This window comes from Paroedura picta, chromosome 1 (assembly GCF_049243985.1).
Source record: "Paroedura picta isolate Pp20150507F chromosome 1, Ppicta_v3.0, whole genome shotgun sequence".
In the NCBI taxonomy this organism is placed as follows: Eukaryota; Metazoa; Chordata; class Lepidosauria; order Squamata; family Gekkonidae; genus Paroedura; species Paroedura picta.
The window spans coordinates 15,373,191-15,390,284 of record NC_135369.1 but is presented as its reverse complement, the minus strand read 5'-3'; the positions used below and the strand labels follow the sequence as shown (position 1 = coordinate 15,390,284).

Here is a 17,094-nt window from a genome sequence, read left to right as displayed (position 1 = left end):
GCCCCGGTTTATTTTTCTCCAAGTTGCACGCACTTCCCCTCACCTGCTGGCTTTCCTGACTCACCTCCCAAAGTCCAGGCTGCTGGCTGTTTACAAGCCTGGCTCTTTAATCCGTTGATTGCAGGCTGGTAAATACATGAATAAATTTAAATGCATTTTTGAAAAATAAGTCCTCCAGCTCAAATGTTACATGCAGGAGTCAGGGGGAGGAACAGTAGCTCAGTGGTAAGACATTTGCAGGTGCCCTGAGGTGAGGGCCCTGTCCTCCCCAAGCTCCATCCCCAAATCTCCTTGCATTTCCGAATGTGGAGCTGGTAATTCTGCAGGCCCCTCGTCCCCCCATCAGTGGCGGGGGGGTGGGGGAGGAAGTTTAAACTGGCTCATTGGCTTAATCTGCAAGCTATTTGTTGCTTGATTTAAAGCATTTTTATGCTGCCTTTTCCCCTGATCGGGGCCTACAAGATGGTGAATGTAGAAGAAGAAAAAGGAGGAGGAGGAGAAGAAGAGTTGTTCTTTATATCCTTTTAATATCCTTTTCTCTACCCGAAGGAGTCTCAAAGTGGCTTACATTTCCCTTCCCTTTCCTCTCCCCACAACAGACACCCTGTGCGGGAGGGGAGGCTGAAAGAGCCCTGATGTCTTAGTAAACCATACACTGAACATGAGTCAGCAGTGTGACTCAGTGGTTAAAAATGTTTTTTGGGGCTGTATCAAAAGGAGTATCGTGTCCAGATCACGGGAGGTGACGTTACCGCTTTGCTCTGGTTCGGCCTCACTTGGAGTCCTGTGTTCACTTTGAGGGGTTTGGAGACCAAGACGTATGAAGAAAGGCTGGGGGAGCTTGGTCAGTTTAGCCTGGAGAGAAGGCGACTGAGAGGGGATACTTGAAGGGTTGTCACATGGAGGATGGAGCAAACTTGTTTTTGTTGCCCCAGAGCAGGGGTAATCAAACTGCGGCCCTCCAGATGTCCATGGACTACAATTCCCAGGAGCCCCTGCCAGCGAAGGCTGGCAGGGGCTTCTGGGAATTGTAGTCCATGGACATCTGGAGGGCCGCAGTTTGACTACCCCTGCCCCAGAGGGTCAGACCAGAACCAATGGGATGAAATTAATTTAAAACAACCTTCGGCTTAATATCCGCTCCTGACAGTTCCTGACAGTCAGAGCGGTTTCTCAGTGGAACAGGCTTCCTCAGGAGGTGGTGGGTTCTCCATCTTTGGAAGATTATAAGCAGAGGCTGGAGAGCCATCTGACGGAGAGGCTGATTTTATGAACGTAGGCAGGTTGTGAGTGGGTGGGCAGAAGGGATTGTGTCAGTGCTTGGCTCTTGTGGCCCTTTCCTGCAATCTGCAGTGGATTAGACAAGATGATCCCGGAGGTCCCTTCCAGCCTTATGATTCTATGATTTTATGTTACTGCTCTGTGAGAACAGCACTGTCAGGGCCCAGGGTCACCCAGCTGACTGCATGTGGAGAATAGGGGAATCAAACCCGGCTCGCCAAATTAGAAGCTGCCACTCCTAACCACTACGACAAGCTGGTTCATGAACCATTATAATACGTGAGCTATTAAAAATACACGTTAAATTGTTTTTAAAAATCAATTAAAAAAAAAAGACATCAGCAATCCACCCTTGAAGGAGGGCTGGCAACCATTCTTTGGGGGTATGCCTGAGGCAACCGAAAAAGTCTTCACCTGCGGGTGAAAGGCACAGAGAGAGGCAGATGGACGGCTCTACCTGGAGAACGAGTTCTAAAGTTTTGGTGTCGGTGGCAGTTCTGCAGGAGAAACGCTGATTCTGTCTGTCCGTCTGTCCGTCCGTCCGTCCGTCCTTCCTTCCTTCCTTCCTTCCTTCCTTCCTTCCTTCCTTCCTTCCTTCCTTCCTTCCATCCATCCATCCATCCATCCATCCATCCATCCATCCATCCATCCATCTATCCATCCATTTTTTAATTTTTATACTGCTGCTCTCGAAAAGTATAAACAATCGTTTGCATTAAAATCCCATAAAACAACCCTTTCTTAAAGGCAGATTGTGAGTGGGTCGGCAGGAAAGGTTATTTCAGAGCTTGGCTCTTGTGGCCCTGTGGTGTCTGTAAACCTGCCAAGGCCTGAGTTTGAAGTCCGAGGCAGGATAATAATCCCGAGTATGCAATTGGCCAGTGCGTGTTGGATCCACCTGCAGGATCCAATCAGGTTAAAATGAACCTGACCAATACCGCATACTGGTGGGAATAGAATCATAGAACCATAGAGTTGGATGGGGCCTTACAGGTCATCTAGCCCAGGGGTAGTCAACCTGTGGTCCTCCAAATGTTCATGGACGACAATTCCCATGAGCCCCTGCCAGCAAATGCTGGCAGGGGCTCATGGGAATTGTCGTCCATGAACATCTGGAGGACCACAGGTTGACTACCCCTGATCTAGCCCAACCCCTGGCTCAGTGCTCGAAAGATCCTTTTTTCCACTATGTACATAAATTCGGGGTTTTGTGTGGGTTTTCTAGTCCCGTTATCCCTCTTGCTTACAACTGGGGTCCCAATAAAGAGCTGAAACGAACCCCCAGTGCTCTGGCCTCTGAGCCCACGGATTTAACAGGCCCTTTCTGGCATGCCCAGGGAAATGCCAATCCCCACTTTGGAGTTGGGAGGCGAATTTCCTCCAGGCCAGACTGGCCAGGGATTCTGGTTTTCTTGAGGGGGTAGTGGGGGGGTTAATCTGGGCATGGAATTGGGGGTCACGGTGAGTGGGCAAGCAGTTGTGAGTGCAAGGGGGTTGGACTAGATGACCCAACACGTGATTCGCTGATTCTAGGCAGGTTTGGCGCTCAAAGAAATGAGGAAACAGCCCTCCGGGCTTACCCTGGGGCCATGCCCAAAGCCGCTCTCTGTATCCTGGCACAGGACCTCTGTCCTCTGCATCTGCCGGGGCCAGAGCCGAGATGAAAGTATTGCCTAATTGTGCAGCACGGACAGAGTTTAAAGGAAACTGGGATGGGTGAGTGGTTCGTCCAGCAGCTGCAAGGTGCTCAGTCACCTCCCTCAGTCAACCCAAAGGAATCTTTGCCGGGAGAGACCAAGCGTGCTGCAGCGATCAAAACAGCTGCGCCTCTCCAGACCTGCTCAGTGCCTCTGGCAGACGGCAGCCTGCGTGGGATCCGGCTGCAATCTCTCCCCATCTTCACAGCCAGATCCACCCGACGGTCATGACCCGCGCCAGGACTTGTCGGCTCCTGCTGCTGTGTATCATTTCAGGTACAGCCTCTTCGCCTGCTGGGAATATCGGTTTTTCTTTCAGACTATTTCCTTCCACAGGAACATTCGGCGGTTGCTATTCTGCAGAGCTCGGCCAGAGAGTCCCCTGCCCGCAAGGAGATTCCAGTCTCACACTTGGATTGTTAAAATAGATACAAGTACAACGATATAGGCTAGATATCAGGAAAAAATTTTCACAGTGAGAGTAGTTCAGCAGTGGAATAGGCTGCCTAAGGAGGTGGTGAGCTACCCCTCACTGGCAGTCTTCAAGCAAAGGCTGGATACACACTTTTCTTGGATGCTTTAGGATGCTCAGGGCTGATCCTGCGTTGAGCAGGGGGTTGGACTAGATGGCCTGTTTGGCCCCTTCAAGCTCTATGATTCTATGAAAAAAATGTCCCAATCCAAGAAGTTCAGCAGTGGAATGGGCTGTCTAAGGAGGTGGTGATTTCCCCCTCACTGGCAGTCTTCAAGCAAAGGTTGGATACACACTTTTCTTGGATGCTTTAGGATGCTCTGGGCTGATCCTGCGTTGAGCAGGGGGTTGGACTAGATGGCCTCTATGGCCCCTTCCAACTCTATGATTCTGTGATTCTTAAAGGTGCGACCGGATTTCTGCCTTTGTTGCTTAAGCCGTCTTTTTATTTCTTATTTTGCTGCAAATATATATGCGTACGCCGTTGTTCAGACCTGTGTTGGAAACAAAATATTTTTTGGCCTGATGGACTACCAGATAGGTGGATAGAAAAAGAACATCTAGAATATCAGTAATAATAATAATTATTATTATTAATAATAATAATGTCAATGATTATTTATTTTTATATCCGGCCCTTCCCTGGTTGACCAAGGGTGGGTAACATCAGATAAAAACAATGCAAATATAATAAGTAATATTTAACAAAGTCAAACAATCCATTAAGTTTTTAAAGTATTATAATTATATTAAACCTGCCTACTTGACACTCTAAATCAGGGGTAGTCAAACTGCGGCCCTCCAGATGTCCATGGACTACAATTCCCAGGAGCCCCTGCCAGCGTTTGCTGGCTGGGGCTACTGGGAATTGTAGTCCATGGACATCTGGAGGGCCGCAGTTTGACTACCCCTGCTCTAAATCTTCAAAGGGATTAATCAGTATTTAATTGGAGTAAGGTTAATAAAATCAGAGCCCAGTAGCACCTTTAAGACCAACAAAGATTTATTCAAGGCGTGAGCTTTCGAGTGCAAGCACTCTTCCTCAGATTATAAGGTTACGCGATTTCTCCAGCAAGGAGGCTTGTGTTTGCATGGAGCAGTTCCCTGATAGAGGAGGAATGACTGGAGGGAGGGGGGGGGGGTTTACCTTTTCTTAAGCTTAGCTGTAGTTAGAGGGATGAAGGTTTGCAAATTTGCCCACGGTTTTGCTGCAGTAAGAAAGGTGAGTTTGGAGCAGGGAAGGAAAGCAGGTGATCCTCCCAATATACTTTTGGAGAAGGTGATCCAGGCATAAAGGGGGGACAGGAGAGTGGTTGGAATCTTCTTCCATCCTCGTGTGCAGATGGGTGGCAGTGGTTGGTTTACTGATTTTTTAAAATACAGCATTCTAAAATAAAATCCTAAAATACAGGACTTGATCGCTGTGAGGGAAATGAAAGGGTTGGATCCCACATATCTTTGCACTGGGGGGGTGGGTTGGGGGGAGCACCTCCCCCAGCAGAATGGATCCTGCAAGCCATGGTAATCCAAAGATACAAAACAGCATTTTCTTTATTTCTTCTTTTCCCGCCGTCAATTCACAGCTGACGTATGGCAGCTCGATAGGGCAGGGGTGGCCACCTGTGTCTCTCCAGATGTCAGTGGACTACAGTTCCCATGAGCCTCTGGGAATTGTAGTCTATGGACCTCTGGAGAGCCAGTTTGGCCACCTCTGACATAGGGGTTTCAAGGCAAGAGCTGAACCGAGGAGGTTTGGCATTGCTTGCCCCTGCATGGTGACCCTGGGACTGCCATCCAGGGATCAACCAGGGTTGACCCTGTTTAGCTTCTGAAGTCTGGTGGGATCAGGCTAGCCCTGGGACATCTCGGTTGGGGCAAACAGAGCAATAAACCCTTAAATGGTACTGAGAAATAAGTACAGAAATCTGGGCTTGCTTTCGTCTAGACAATGCTGCTGTGGTGTACAGGAATTCATCAAAGCCTGCTAGCTTTGTATGAAGTTTTCCCGTTCCTTTTTACCTTTTCTCCATCTGCATGGATTCCATCCGTTTGGCTGGTATTGTTCCACGGAGGGGACTGGCCATCCGAGATTACCAAAGGGCCAGGCCCAGATCAGGTGGGGCAGAGCACTTATGCCTGGTGGGAGTCTGCCCTTCCTTGTGGGGAGAGGAATGGGAAGGCGACTGTAAGCCGCTCTGAGACTCCTTCGGGTAGGGAAAAGCGGCATATAAGAACCAACTCCTTCTTCTTCTTCTTCTTCTTCAGTAATCTCAGGGCTCTCTCAGCCTCACCTCCCTCACAGGGTGTCTGTTGTGGGGAGAGGAAAGGGAAGGCGATTGTAAGCTGTTTTGAGCCTCCTTCGGGTAGGGAAAAGCGGCATATAAGAACCAACTCTTCTTCTTCTTCTTCTTCTTCTTCTTCTTCTTCTTCTTCTTCTTCTTCTTCTTCTTCTTCTTCTTCTTCTTCTTCTTCTTCTTCTTCTTCTTCTTCTAACCATCCCTGAAGCTGGCCCTCCCCTGAACCTCCACGCTACAGCCCCGTTCCTTCCCAACAACCTTGTAAGGTAGGCTAGTTTAAGAGACGGTTGGCAATTGGTGACCTAACCAGGGTCCTGACTGAAGGACTGAATTCAGCTCAGGCCTCCCCAACCCTGGCTTTGTATCTGCAGTTGTCAGTTCCATGTGTGTCTCCTTTCCCTAAAATCTTTTAGCTTAGAAACTTTTTAAAAAACAAGGGAAATTAAAAAAGTCAAGGAAGTGGGTTGAAGAACGCCTAAAAGATCCAGCTTTCGACGTTCTACTTCCCAAATCGATTTGGTGCAGAGAATCTGACTGGGGCTATACTACGCTCAGGGTTATCTGCTGGAATAGATTTTTTAACATGGGGGCAGGGGGAGCCCAGGGATACAGAAAAATGTTCCTTTGTGGACTCAGCTCCTCTTGTGGAATGGGAAGAAGAGCTGGGATTTAGCTGGGGCAGGAACCAGAAAATCAGGATGGTTCCCGTAAACAAGGCCGGTTGGAGTGTCTCCCGTACCCTAATTTTGACTTTAGATGGAGCCGGCAAACAGGTTGCTGATTCCTAGCGAATTATCGTAGCCCTTGATTACGCTAGGTAGCAATTTCAGTTTAGGGCAGGTTTTGGCAGTCGCCGCACGATGATCTGGGTTTCCACAAAACTACTTATCAAGTGGAAAAATCGGAGGACGGGAAGCCGCCTTGCCAGTCGTTTCGATCGCGAACGGCTGACGGTGGCGAAGAGGACCAGAAAGGCGGCCTCTACTCTGATCCTCCTTTTGGGATATTGACAATCCTCCATGTTATGCATCATTTTATTTTCAGTAATGAGTAGGAATCGAGGGTTTACAGGAGGGCCGGAGAGAAGCCCATAGCGCAGTGGTTCTCAGCCTTCCTAATGCGACCCTTTAATACAGTTCCTCATGTTGTGGTGACCCCCAACCATGAAATTATGCAAGGGTTCTTTCACTGACCGATGGCATTAAGATCCATTGTTCACGACTGTATATATCATAGAATCATAGAATCATAGAGTTGGAAGGGGCCATACAGGCCATCTAGTCCAACCCCCTGCTCAACGCAGGATCAGCCCAAAGCATCCTAAAGCATCCAAGAAAAGTGTGTATCCACTTTTAAATTGGTTTTCCCAATGGGGTTTCTCAGTTCAGTTCTGCCTCTTGTCCCACCACGCCGATCTTGCTCTTTTCCACTGCTCCTGACAGATGAAGGCTCTATCTCGATCTACCCCGCAAGGCTGTTGTGTGGATGGCGCCCCCTCCCCCAGCCAAGCTGCTTGCCATGCCGTGACCCCTGCGAAAGGGTCATTCGACCTCCAAAGGGGTCCCAACGCCTATGTTGAAAACCACTGCCATAGTGGCTCCTGGGGAGGCTTAGTAAGGGCAGCATGTCAGATTGAATCTTCCCCCCTTTCTATCAGCTTTGTCCCTATTGCAGCAAAGCAGAGCTGCTACCCTTCACTCATTTGTAAATGGAAACAAAATTGTATGCAGATTGGTCACTCCGTAATTTGTTCATCGGAGGTTCACAGTTCCGGAGCCTCCTGAAAACAGAGGTTCCGTGACTCCCTGGTTTTCGTACGCCGAGAACTTACCCAATACAAGATCGTATCCCTGAAAACCAGAAGAGGTGTGTGCTGAATCTGATTAACCTGTAAGGAACCCTAACTACGCCCCCTCACCCATCCACAGTGACCCATTCCCTGCACTTTGGATTGCAAAACCATCCAGGTGGAATGGAGTAACCTCTTCTGATGCATTACAAGATAGTTTATTGTTTATTATTGTTATTGTGTTTATTTTCTGCTCTCTCTCGTGTGCCTCGGGGTGGATTCCATCACCGCTAAATCCTGTTGGGATAAAATACAGCCATAAACACATAAAACTATTAAATTAAGTACAAGGAAATCTAAAAATGAAATCCAGCCACCCATTTTTACTGCATATATTAAGCCCCCCCCCCCCCCCACGGCTGCTGCTTTTCTTTTGCTCGAATTACTCCTGCAGAACTCACCGATCTAATGCTGGAAACCAGAAAGAGAGCTAGTGTGGTGTGTAGGGGTGGCAGTGCAGAACTGTGGTCAGGAGTCCTGGGTTCAAGTCTCCACCCTTGCCAGGAAAGACGGCTAGGTGACTTCAAGGCAGTCAGCCTCGCAGGGTTGTTGCCTAACCAGCCTCGCAGGGTTGTTGGCAGGGAGAAACCTGCAGGATTCCCCGAGCTCCTCGGAAGAAGGGCAGGGTATAAATGCTTTAGAAAGTGTTGGCAGGGTTTAAATATGCAGAGAGAGACGAGGACCAGAATGCTTAAAAGAATGAAATAGTTTTATTTAGAAAGACAGAGGCAGAGTCCAAGGTCTAATAGCTAACTGGTTCCTCGGTCATTCAGACTCTTGTGCCTGGAGGCAAGCAGGGAGGAAGTGTACTCAAAGGAGCAGGAAGTCTCCCACTGAGCCAATCAGGGCACTGGAGTCTCCAGGAAGTTCCACTAAGTATGCTAAATATGCAATGCCCCCTACAGGATGCTTTTCATATTCTGTTGAATCATGCACACTGCAGAGCTCTCATATTCCAACAGAACAATGTGGCATTTACTTTGCTTTTAAAGTACCTTGTAACTAAATGAAGCCAGAGAATGCCTCTCTCCCCCCCCCCCCCCCGTTCAAAATGGTGCCAGGCAAATTCAGTGTTGTTGATTCAACCATTCCAATCCTACTTTCCCTTGCCAGCACACAATTTGCACCAGGGGTCCCCAACGTGGTGCCCGAGGGAGCCATGGCACCTCTCCTGTGCCTTTCCTGACACCTTACAAGTGTTCTTAGACAGTGGGCGGGGCTAGGTGGGACTTTTGCCCACCAAGGCTACTGATTGGCCATTGGAGTTTAGATTGGCTGTGCAGATTTCTTAAAATGTTGCTTTGGCAGCAGCTGCCACCACTGCTCAAGGAGCTTCGAGGTGTGCAAGTGCTGTTTTGGGGCCGGCTTTGTGCCGTTTTGTGGCACCCCTTTTACTCTGGATCAGAAACCAAAGGTGCCAGCAGGCTCAAAAAGGCTAGGGACTGTTGGGATTGCAATCAGCCAGTAATTGGGTGAAGTCACCCTTGAAGGGCTGTTGTTAAGCTGTTTAAGCAGCCGAGCTGCACCTGTGTGCTCACTAATGCATCAAGTGGATACAGGTGAGGAAAGAAACCCGTGCACATGTCCTGAGGATTCCCATGTTTAAGATGAGCCCCCGCCCACTTCCTCTTTATTTAGGAAGAGGAGAACAAATGTGTGTTCATTGCTGAAGCAAGAAGCATGCTCTATTAAGGCTCTCTGCTGATGTGTCGGCATGTAGTCTGCCTGAGCCAGCCATAGGGGCTTGCAAAGTGTTTTCATTGTAACTATCCTTTAAGCTTTTGTACTCTGATTCAGTAAGGAGACTGAAGCAGATGAATATATTTCTGTAAACAACCATGCAGTAAAGATTACTCTCTTTTAAAACTTGAAGTGCTGTGAGTCTGGATCTGTGCCTCATCCACAGAGTTAACCAATAACTACACACGTTCAAAGCGCTCTGTTACTCTGCAGTTCTGTCTCTCCGGATGGACTCAGGACCCAGCCAAGTCCGAAAGTCCCAATAGGGACCTCTGATCTCTGCTATTAAAACAACAAGCATAAAAGATTTAATTTAGGAACACTCCACAAAGAAACCCTATGTCTGCCGCCCAAGCCCCCTAAATACCCGTGTAGGCTTTCTGTGACAAAGATTCTCCCCTTCACCCCACCAAGGAGCCCATTCCGCAAAATGGGGCCACCGCTGAAAAGGACCAGGCTGAGTCGGATGATAGGGAATCTTGGGTAAGAAGATTTCCAGGCACTAAGTACCAGCAGACCAAGCAAAGTCTCAGTGGTTCCAGAGGGCCTGTAAAACAGAGCTGTTCCGTCAGGTCTACCGTGGAGGCCAGGAAGTTATCACCGAGTCAACGCTGTCCCCACTCCTCACAAAACCAGTAACCCAAACCAACCAACCAGCAGAAACAGAGATCCCCTTTACAAGACCCTAAAAGAGGCGGTTGAATAAGTCCATAATACAATTTAATATAATTTAATTTGAAAAGTTAGATTGTTATCGGTTGTTATTGACGTAACTTTACGACGCGTTGTTACCTGCCCCGAACCAACTGGGAAGCCTGAGCGATAAAAATAAAAGTTATTATTCCTCTTATTATAAGCTGTTTAGAAACACATCTTCGTAGCCAGCTCTCTGGGCCCTCCCTTATGCTAGGGTGACCATCTTCCGAAAAGCAAAAAGGAGGACCTATTTCCTGACTGACTGCTTTGAATGGAGGATCTTTATGTCAACTACCATTTCACAATCTATATTTTTGATCGCTAGTACTAAGCTGGGAGCAATCGAGGGCGAAAGAAGAAGGGGACGACAGAGAATGAGGCGGCTGGATGGAGTCACTGAAGCAGTCGGTGCAAACTTAAATGGACTCCGGGGAATGATAGAGGACAGGAAGGCCTGGAGGATCATGGTCCGTGGAGTCGCGATGGGTCGGACACGACCTCGCACCTAACAACAACAACAACTAACTCAGGATATTCCTAACCTGCCAACACAAAAAGAGGGCATTTTCATCAGCTTTTTCAAAGGAGCCCAAAAGAGGACGGGCCACCAAGGAAGAGGACATGTCCTCTAAAGCTGATCGGCCCACCTTATGCACAAAACGTATCCGAAAAAGGCAAGGTTCATCTGATTTACCTGCAGGAGCCCAAATGGCTCCAAAACTGGGATAAAGTGATGAAGTTTGGAATCACCCGCAGTTCTGTGGAGTATCAGGATCAAACTGCTGTCCCACTAGAAGACCCAAGAAAAGATAGACTGCGTCAGTCAAGGAAGCCCCGGCCCTTGGTTTGAAAGGCCTTAGCAAAGCTGTGGACGACTAGCCATTTCAGAAGACATGAATTCATAGGGGTGCTGTGAACGGGAAACAACCCAACAGCGCCGAATACGGAGGCAGTAGATTTCTTCAGGTCACTGTCATATTTTGGCTCTGAACAGCTCTCAAAGCATTTCAAATCAACGCAAGAGGTGTGCGTGTTTTTTTTTAAAATCAACAGGGAATATGAATCTTAGATCCAGTAGCATTTGGAGGCCAAAGGGGAAACATCCCCAAGAAGGGAGTTAGGTGTGCAAGAAAAGGAATTAACAGATCAAAAGGGCTAAACTTTTAAAAAACGTTCCTGATACTAGAGAAGGCCGTTTCAACCATAGCCGGAGGGCAATTTGTGACACAGCTCTTCCTAAATGGTGTGCAACCCCAGGCTGGATAGGCAAATTGAACGTGGGAGATCAGATATAGAACTGGCGGCGTTTAAGATACTGGATGAGGCAAGACAGCTAGGAGGAAGTGGCAAAGATTTATTGGGAATGTCCTCGAAGGAGGACACCCGGCTAACAACTGCTTCAGGGCACCATTTAAAGAATCATAGAATCATAGAGTTGGGAGGGGCCATACAGGCCATCTAGTCCAACCCCCTGCTCAATGCAGGATCATAGAATCATAGAGTTGGAAGGGGCCATACAGGCCATCTAGTCCAACCCCCTGCTCAACGCAGGATCATAGAATCATAGAATCATAGAGTTGGAAGGGGCCATACAGGCCATCTAGTCCAACCCCCTGCTCAACGCAGGATCATAGAATCATAGAATCATAGAGTTGGAAGGGGCCATACAGGCCATCTAGTCCAACCCCCTGCTCAACGCAGGATCATAGAATCATAGAATCATAGAGTTGGAAGGGGCCATACAGGCCATCTAGTCCAACCCTCTGCTCAGCGCAGGATCAGCCCGAGCATCCTAAAGCATCCTAAAGAGCGGGTCCTTCTTTTAACTTGGAAAGACCCCGTTTTCCTAATCTTGGATTAGGTGTCTAGCAGATCTAAAGAGTCCTGTGTAAATCTGCTGGAGAGCTGAGCTTTCGAAATCTGGTTCCGTGCGCCCCCACCACCACCCTTGGAAGGGAAAGAGCTGGCTACTGTGGACGGGGCCTTCCCCGTGGCATCACAGCTTTGCAACGCCCTCCATTGTTATGTTGACAAAGCTGAGAATCTTAGGCCCCAGGTAGGGGTGCCAGCCTCCAGGTGGGGGCTGGAGACCTCCTGGGATTGCAACTGGTTGCCAGGCGACGGAGAACAGTTCACCTGGAGAAAATGGCCACTTTGGAAATCGGGATCTATGGCATTAGACCAGGGGTAGTCAAACTGCGGCCCTCCAGATGTCCATGGACTACAATTCCCAGGAGCCCCTGCCAGCGTTTGCTGGCAGGGGCTCCTGGGAATTGTAGTCCATGGACATCTGGAGGGCCGCAGTTTGACTGCCCCTGCATTAGACCCTATTGATGCCCTCAGCCCTTCCCAAGCCCCGTTCTCCTCGAGCTCTGATCACAAATCTCCAGGTATTTCCCACTCTGGAGTTGGTAACCGCAGACCCAGGGGAGGACGGGTCTCCTGAGGCATTGGCTGATGTTTGCACAGGGTAGGGAAACTGAGGCAGATCCAGGGCTAGCAGGGGGTTACTTGGTTCAGTTCTGGGGACCGGGACCCCCTCTAGGGTGTACAAGGGCTCAGCTTGGGCCCACCCAGAAGCAGCACAAGCCAAAGAGGGGAAACAGATTTGAAACAGGATCCTGCTTTGGTGTTCTCCTCTGCCGTAGTTCTATTGTCTTCCCTGCTTTTTAAATTCCATTACAGCATCTTGGCTCTGTCTTTGCCTCTCCAGGTATCTACTTGATTTTTCTGCAGTTACTGTTTCAGGGTGTTCTTACACCAGCGTGGTTCCTACACCAGCACGGTGTTGTGGTTTAGAGCAGCGGCTTCTAATCTGGCAAGCCGAGTTTGATTCCGCACCCCTCCGTGTGCAGCCTGTTGGGTGACCTTGGGCCAGTCATGGTTCTGTTAGAGCTGTTCTCACAGAGCAGTTTCTCTCAGAGCTCTCTCAGCCCCACCTGCCTTGCAGACTGTCTGTTGTGGGGGAGAGGAAGGGAAGGCGATTGTAAGAGGCATTGAGACTCCTTTGAACAGTGAAAAGCGGGGTATAAAAACTGACTCCTTTTGTGACGTGGTTGCACAACTCCTGATTTTCATGCTCCTAATGATTTTTTTTTGGGGGGGGGCTACATTTCTGATTTTTTTTTTTTTACTGTGCATGGCTTATGTTTCACTGCTGTTGATCCTAGGGTACACAGAGAACATAAGAAGAGCCCCACTGGATTAAACTAATCTCTCTATTCCAGGAGATAATGCACTTTCAATGCACTTTAGAAGAAAATTTTCCTCTTCTGACCCATTTATGCACTGGGAACTTCAGTGTCTCAGCTCCCATGCAGGAGCACAAATTGGGGGCAGATGAGGTACACCAGGCCAAATGTTCCCCCGTGTGGGTGCAGGAAGAGGTGGGGCAACCTGCCACAGCTAAAACTCCAGTCTGCAGCTTGGCGTGAAACCTCCAGTGCATTAACGGTCCCACACAGGAAAATCCAGCTGCCAAAGCACATTGAAAGTGCATTATCCTATGTGAGCGGAATGCATGCAGCGCGTAGGAATGTAGTATTATACATTGCTGACGGCTCCCATGAGCTTGACGTCGGGGTAAGAAAGGGAATTTGGTGCCTTCAGATCTTTTCGTTTATTTATTAATGTATGTTGGGATTTATATTCCGCCCTGTCTTCAAAAATACAGGGTGGATGACACATTTATATAATGACAACTCCCTGTAAAACTCTCAGCATCTGTAACCAAGGGCCAATTTGAACGTTATAATGGCCACAGGGCAGATACATGGCCACCAAAGAAGCTGCCAGATATGGGTTGGGAAAGCCTTTGGGGGCAGAACCGGGGGCCGTTGGGCATTCGTCCAAAATAGCACAATGGTTACTAATTGAAATCGCTACAGTTTTGCCGTTATGCACAACGTCGTTGACAATCTGCCACACACCTGAAACCGATCCGCAAAAAGCGGTTCGTTATAGCGCTTTCAGGGAAATCCCAAAAAGTGGATTCACCCTCCGGAAAGCGCTACACTCCTGCAACCAATCTGCAAAACTAGCAGGAAGGTTCTGTGCGTTACCATTGTTGTGGTTTCTGCAAAATCCCTCCCCCTGGCTCTCTCCTCTGATCTTCCAGCGAAGCGATCGCCATTTTTTTTTCTCTGAGCGAGCGGAGATCAACGCACCAGCGAGCCTTCGTTTACCCAGTGAGGCTTCCCCGGCTGCAGTTCCTCTGTTTAAAGTCACCAAGCACAAGCAACACAGAGGCCCGTTTGCTGGTTTATTTTCCCTTTATTTTTCACACTGTTTTCGGCCGAAAATCGTGCCCGTGAGGGGGGGGGGGTTTCACTCGAGGGCAGCGTGGCAACGATGAAATGACAGCTCAAACACCACCTGCTAGCTGAATGGGTCTCTCCGTTGCAATGAATCAACGCATATTCGTTGCAACTGGTGTGTGTGTGTGTTTTTTTAAAAAACCTTCCTTAAAGGGAAAGGGGCTGTTTGGGAGCATGCTAATGGCCACCCATTGGCTGCTTGACGGCCAGGGGCGGGACGAGATCGGCAACAGCGCTTCCTGCCTAGGATTTTTGCTGAGACCGGAACCCTGTAGGAAACGATAGAAACGCAACTGGATTCCACTACAAAGGCAGGTGTGCATAACGACAAAGTCCACTATTTAAAATGGCGATTTTTCGTTCTGCAAACAATTTGCAACATGGATCCCGGTGCGGAATGGCTCCGGGAGTAGGCGGGATTTGGGATGGGAAGGTACCTCAGTGGAGTTTAATGTTATGGGGTTCCCCTTCCGGAGCAGCCATTTTCCCCTGAGGGACTTAGCTCTGCTGCCTGGCAAGGTTCTGGCAATAGTCAAAGGTTAGTGAAGTTCTTCATGCGAAAAGCTGGTTCAGAAAAATCTGACTGCTGAACTACTCTGACTGTGAAAATCTTTTTCCTGATATCTATATCGTTGTACTTGTAGTTTAAACCCATTACTGCGTGTCCTCTCCTCTGCAGCCAACAGAAACAGCGTCCTGCCCTCCTCCAAGTGACAGCCTTTCAAATACTTAAAGAGGGCTATCATGTCCCCTCTCAACCTCCTTTTCTCCAGGCTGAACATTCCCAAGTCCCTCAACCTATCTTCATAGGGCTTGGTCCCTTGGCCCCAGATCATCTTCGTCGCTCTCCTCTGTACTCTTTCAATTTTATCTACGTCCTTCTTGAAGTGAGGCCTCCAGAACTGCACACAGTACTCCAGGTGTGGTCTGACCCGTACCGTATACAATGGGACTATGACATCTTGTGATTTTGACGTGATGCCCCTGTTGATACAGCCCAAAATGGCATTCGCCTTTTTTACCGCTGCATCACACTGCCTGCTCGTGTTTAGCTTACTGGATGGATTTGCTCCCTCCCGCCAACAGAGACCTGGCCACCGATGGTTATTTTAATTTTTTTGGCATGACTTTACGGAGGCGGACCACACCCAGGCAAGATTAGCATTCATAATGAAATCCGGAATCGTTTTGCATAAGGCTGGCCTCTCCATTTGAGGCAGGATATCCACAAGGGGGAAGAAATTATTATTTTGAATGGACATGATGAAGTTAGTCAATGGCTGGCCTGCTCTGTCCTATATTAGCAGATGGAAAGGAATGAAAGATGCTAATGGGCAATTGGAATGAATTACGGTGAATGTTTAAAGCAACACAAAGGTCAGCGAGGGAAATGTGTCCATGCTTGCCTGAGTTTGCTGATTCATGGCTTTTCAAGAGATTGTGTTAACATTTATTTTGCTGGCTGTCCGTGCTGATTGGTACATATCCACCTGGGGCAGGCTGTCTCAACCAGGGTTTCATGAAACCCTGGGGTATCTTGATGGTCCTGGAAGGAAGGGAGTGAATTATTTTTTCATATATTTAAATATTTGCTCAACATTTATCGGGTGATTTGACCATATTGGTCAAATACTTACATAAATGCTACATATTTTGTTGTTGTTAGGTGCGAAGTCGTGTCCGACCCATCGTGACCCCACGGACAATGATCCTCCAGGCCTTCCTGTCCTCTACCATTCCCCGGAGTCCATTTAAGTTCGCACCGACTGCTTCAGTGACTCCATCCAGCTACCTCATTCTCTGTCGTCCCCTTCTTCTTTTGCCCTCGATTGCTCCCAGCATTAGGTTATTCTCCTATTGGTCATTGCTAAATCCGTGGGTTCAAGGGAAGCGTGCAAACAGCTGAGTTGAACTGAACAGAATCCCCCCCAATCTCCAAAATATATACACAAGCCACGCAATAGATCTTCCTGCCAGTGTGCGCTATTTGCCAGTTTCATTTTAAACTGACTGGATCTTTCAGTTGGGATCTAGCGATGCGTGGGTGGCCAGGATCCTGCCTCAGAGGGCTCTCCAGCCTCTGTTTAAAAATTTCCAAAGATGGAAATTGGAGAGCTGCTGCCAGTCAGACAATACGGACTTTGATGGGACTCTCAGTCTGATTTGGTACAAGGCGGTCACAGGGGACAGGTTGTGGTTCTGCAGCAAGGGCATCTGCTTCTCCTGCAGAAGGCCTCGGTCCTCATGCCTCCAGTTAAAAGGAGCAGGTCGTCGGGCACCTGATGCCCTGGAGAGCCGCTGCCAGCCTGGGTAGACAATACTGACTTTGATGGATCAAAGGTCTGATTCAGCATAAAGCAGTTTCATGAGTTGCTGTGACCTTATCCTGCTGAGCAAACCGGGAAGGGCAGGTTATAAAAATGATTACTGTTGTTGATGTTACGATTAAGATTACAATAACAATTACTATTATTGGGACCGGGGATGACGAATGCAGAGATGACACGCCCCTTAGACACAGTTGGAACACTTCTGAAATGGGCACGTTACTAATGTGGACTCCTGGGCATTTTCTTCCCCTACCTGCCTTGCAAGGGGCCCAGGTAGGATTGTCCCTCCAGCGAGGAAGGGTGGTGGGGTAGGTTTGCCTTATCCAGGTTGGAGAGATGCCGAAGATTTGGGGATGGAGCCTGGGAAGAACCTCAGTGGGGTTCATTGCCAAAGAGTGCACCCTCCAAAGCAGCCA

General features: G+C 48.6%; 1 protein-coding gene across 2 annotated transcripts in view; it reads left to right on the top strand.

Moving 5' to 3' along the window:
- Positions 1 to 3,079: 3,079 nt before the first annotated feature.
- VSIG8 (V-set and immunoglobulin domain containing 8) overlaps positions 3,080 to 17,094 on the top strand; it is a 32,403-nt gene continuing 18,388 nt past the window's right edge. For both annotated transcript variants that reach the window (XM_077325628.1, XM_077325543.1), the window contains exon 1: positions 3,080 to 3,254. In XM_077325628.1, coding sequence (XP_077181743.1) covers positions 3,206 to 3,254 — 49 coding nt within the window. In that variant the 5' untranslated portion in view covers positions 3,080 to 3,205. The remainder of the gene's footprint in view (positions 3,255 to 17,094) is intronic.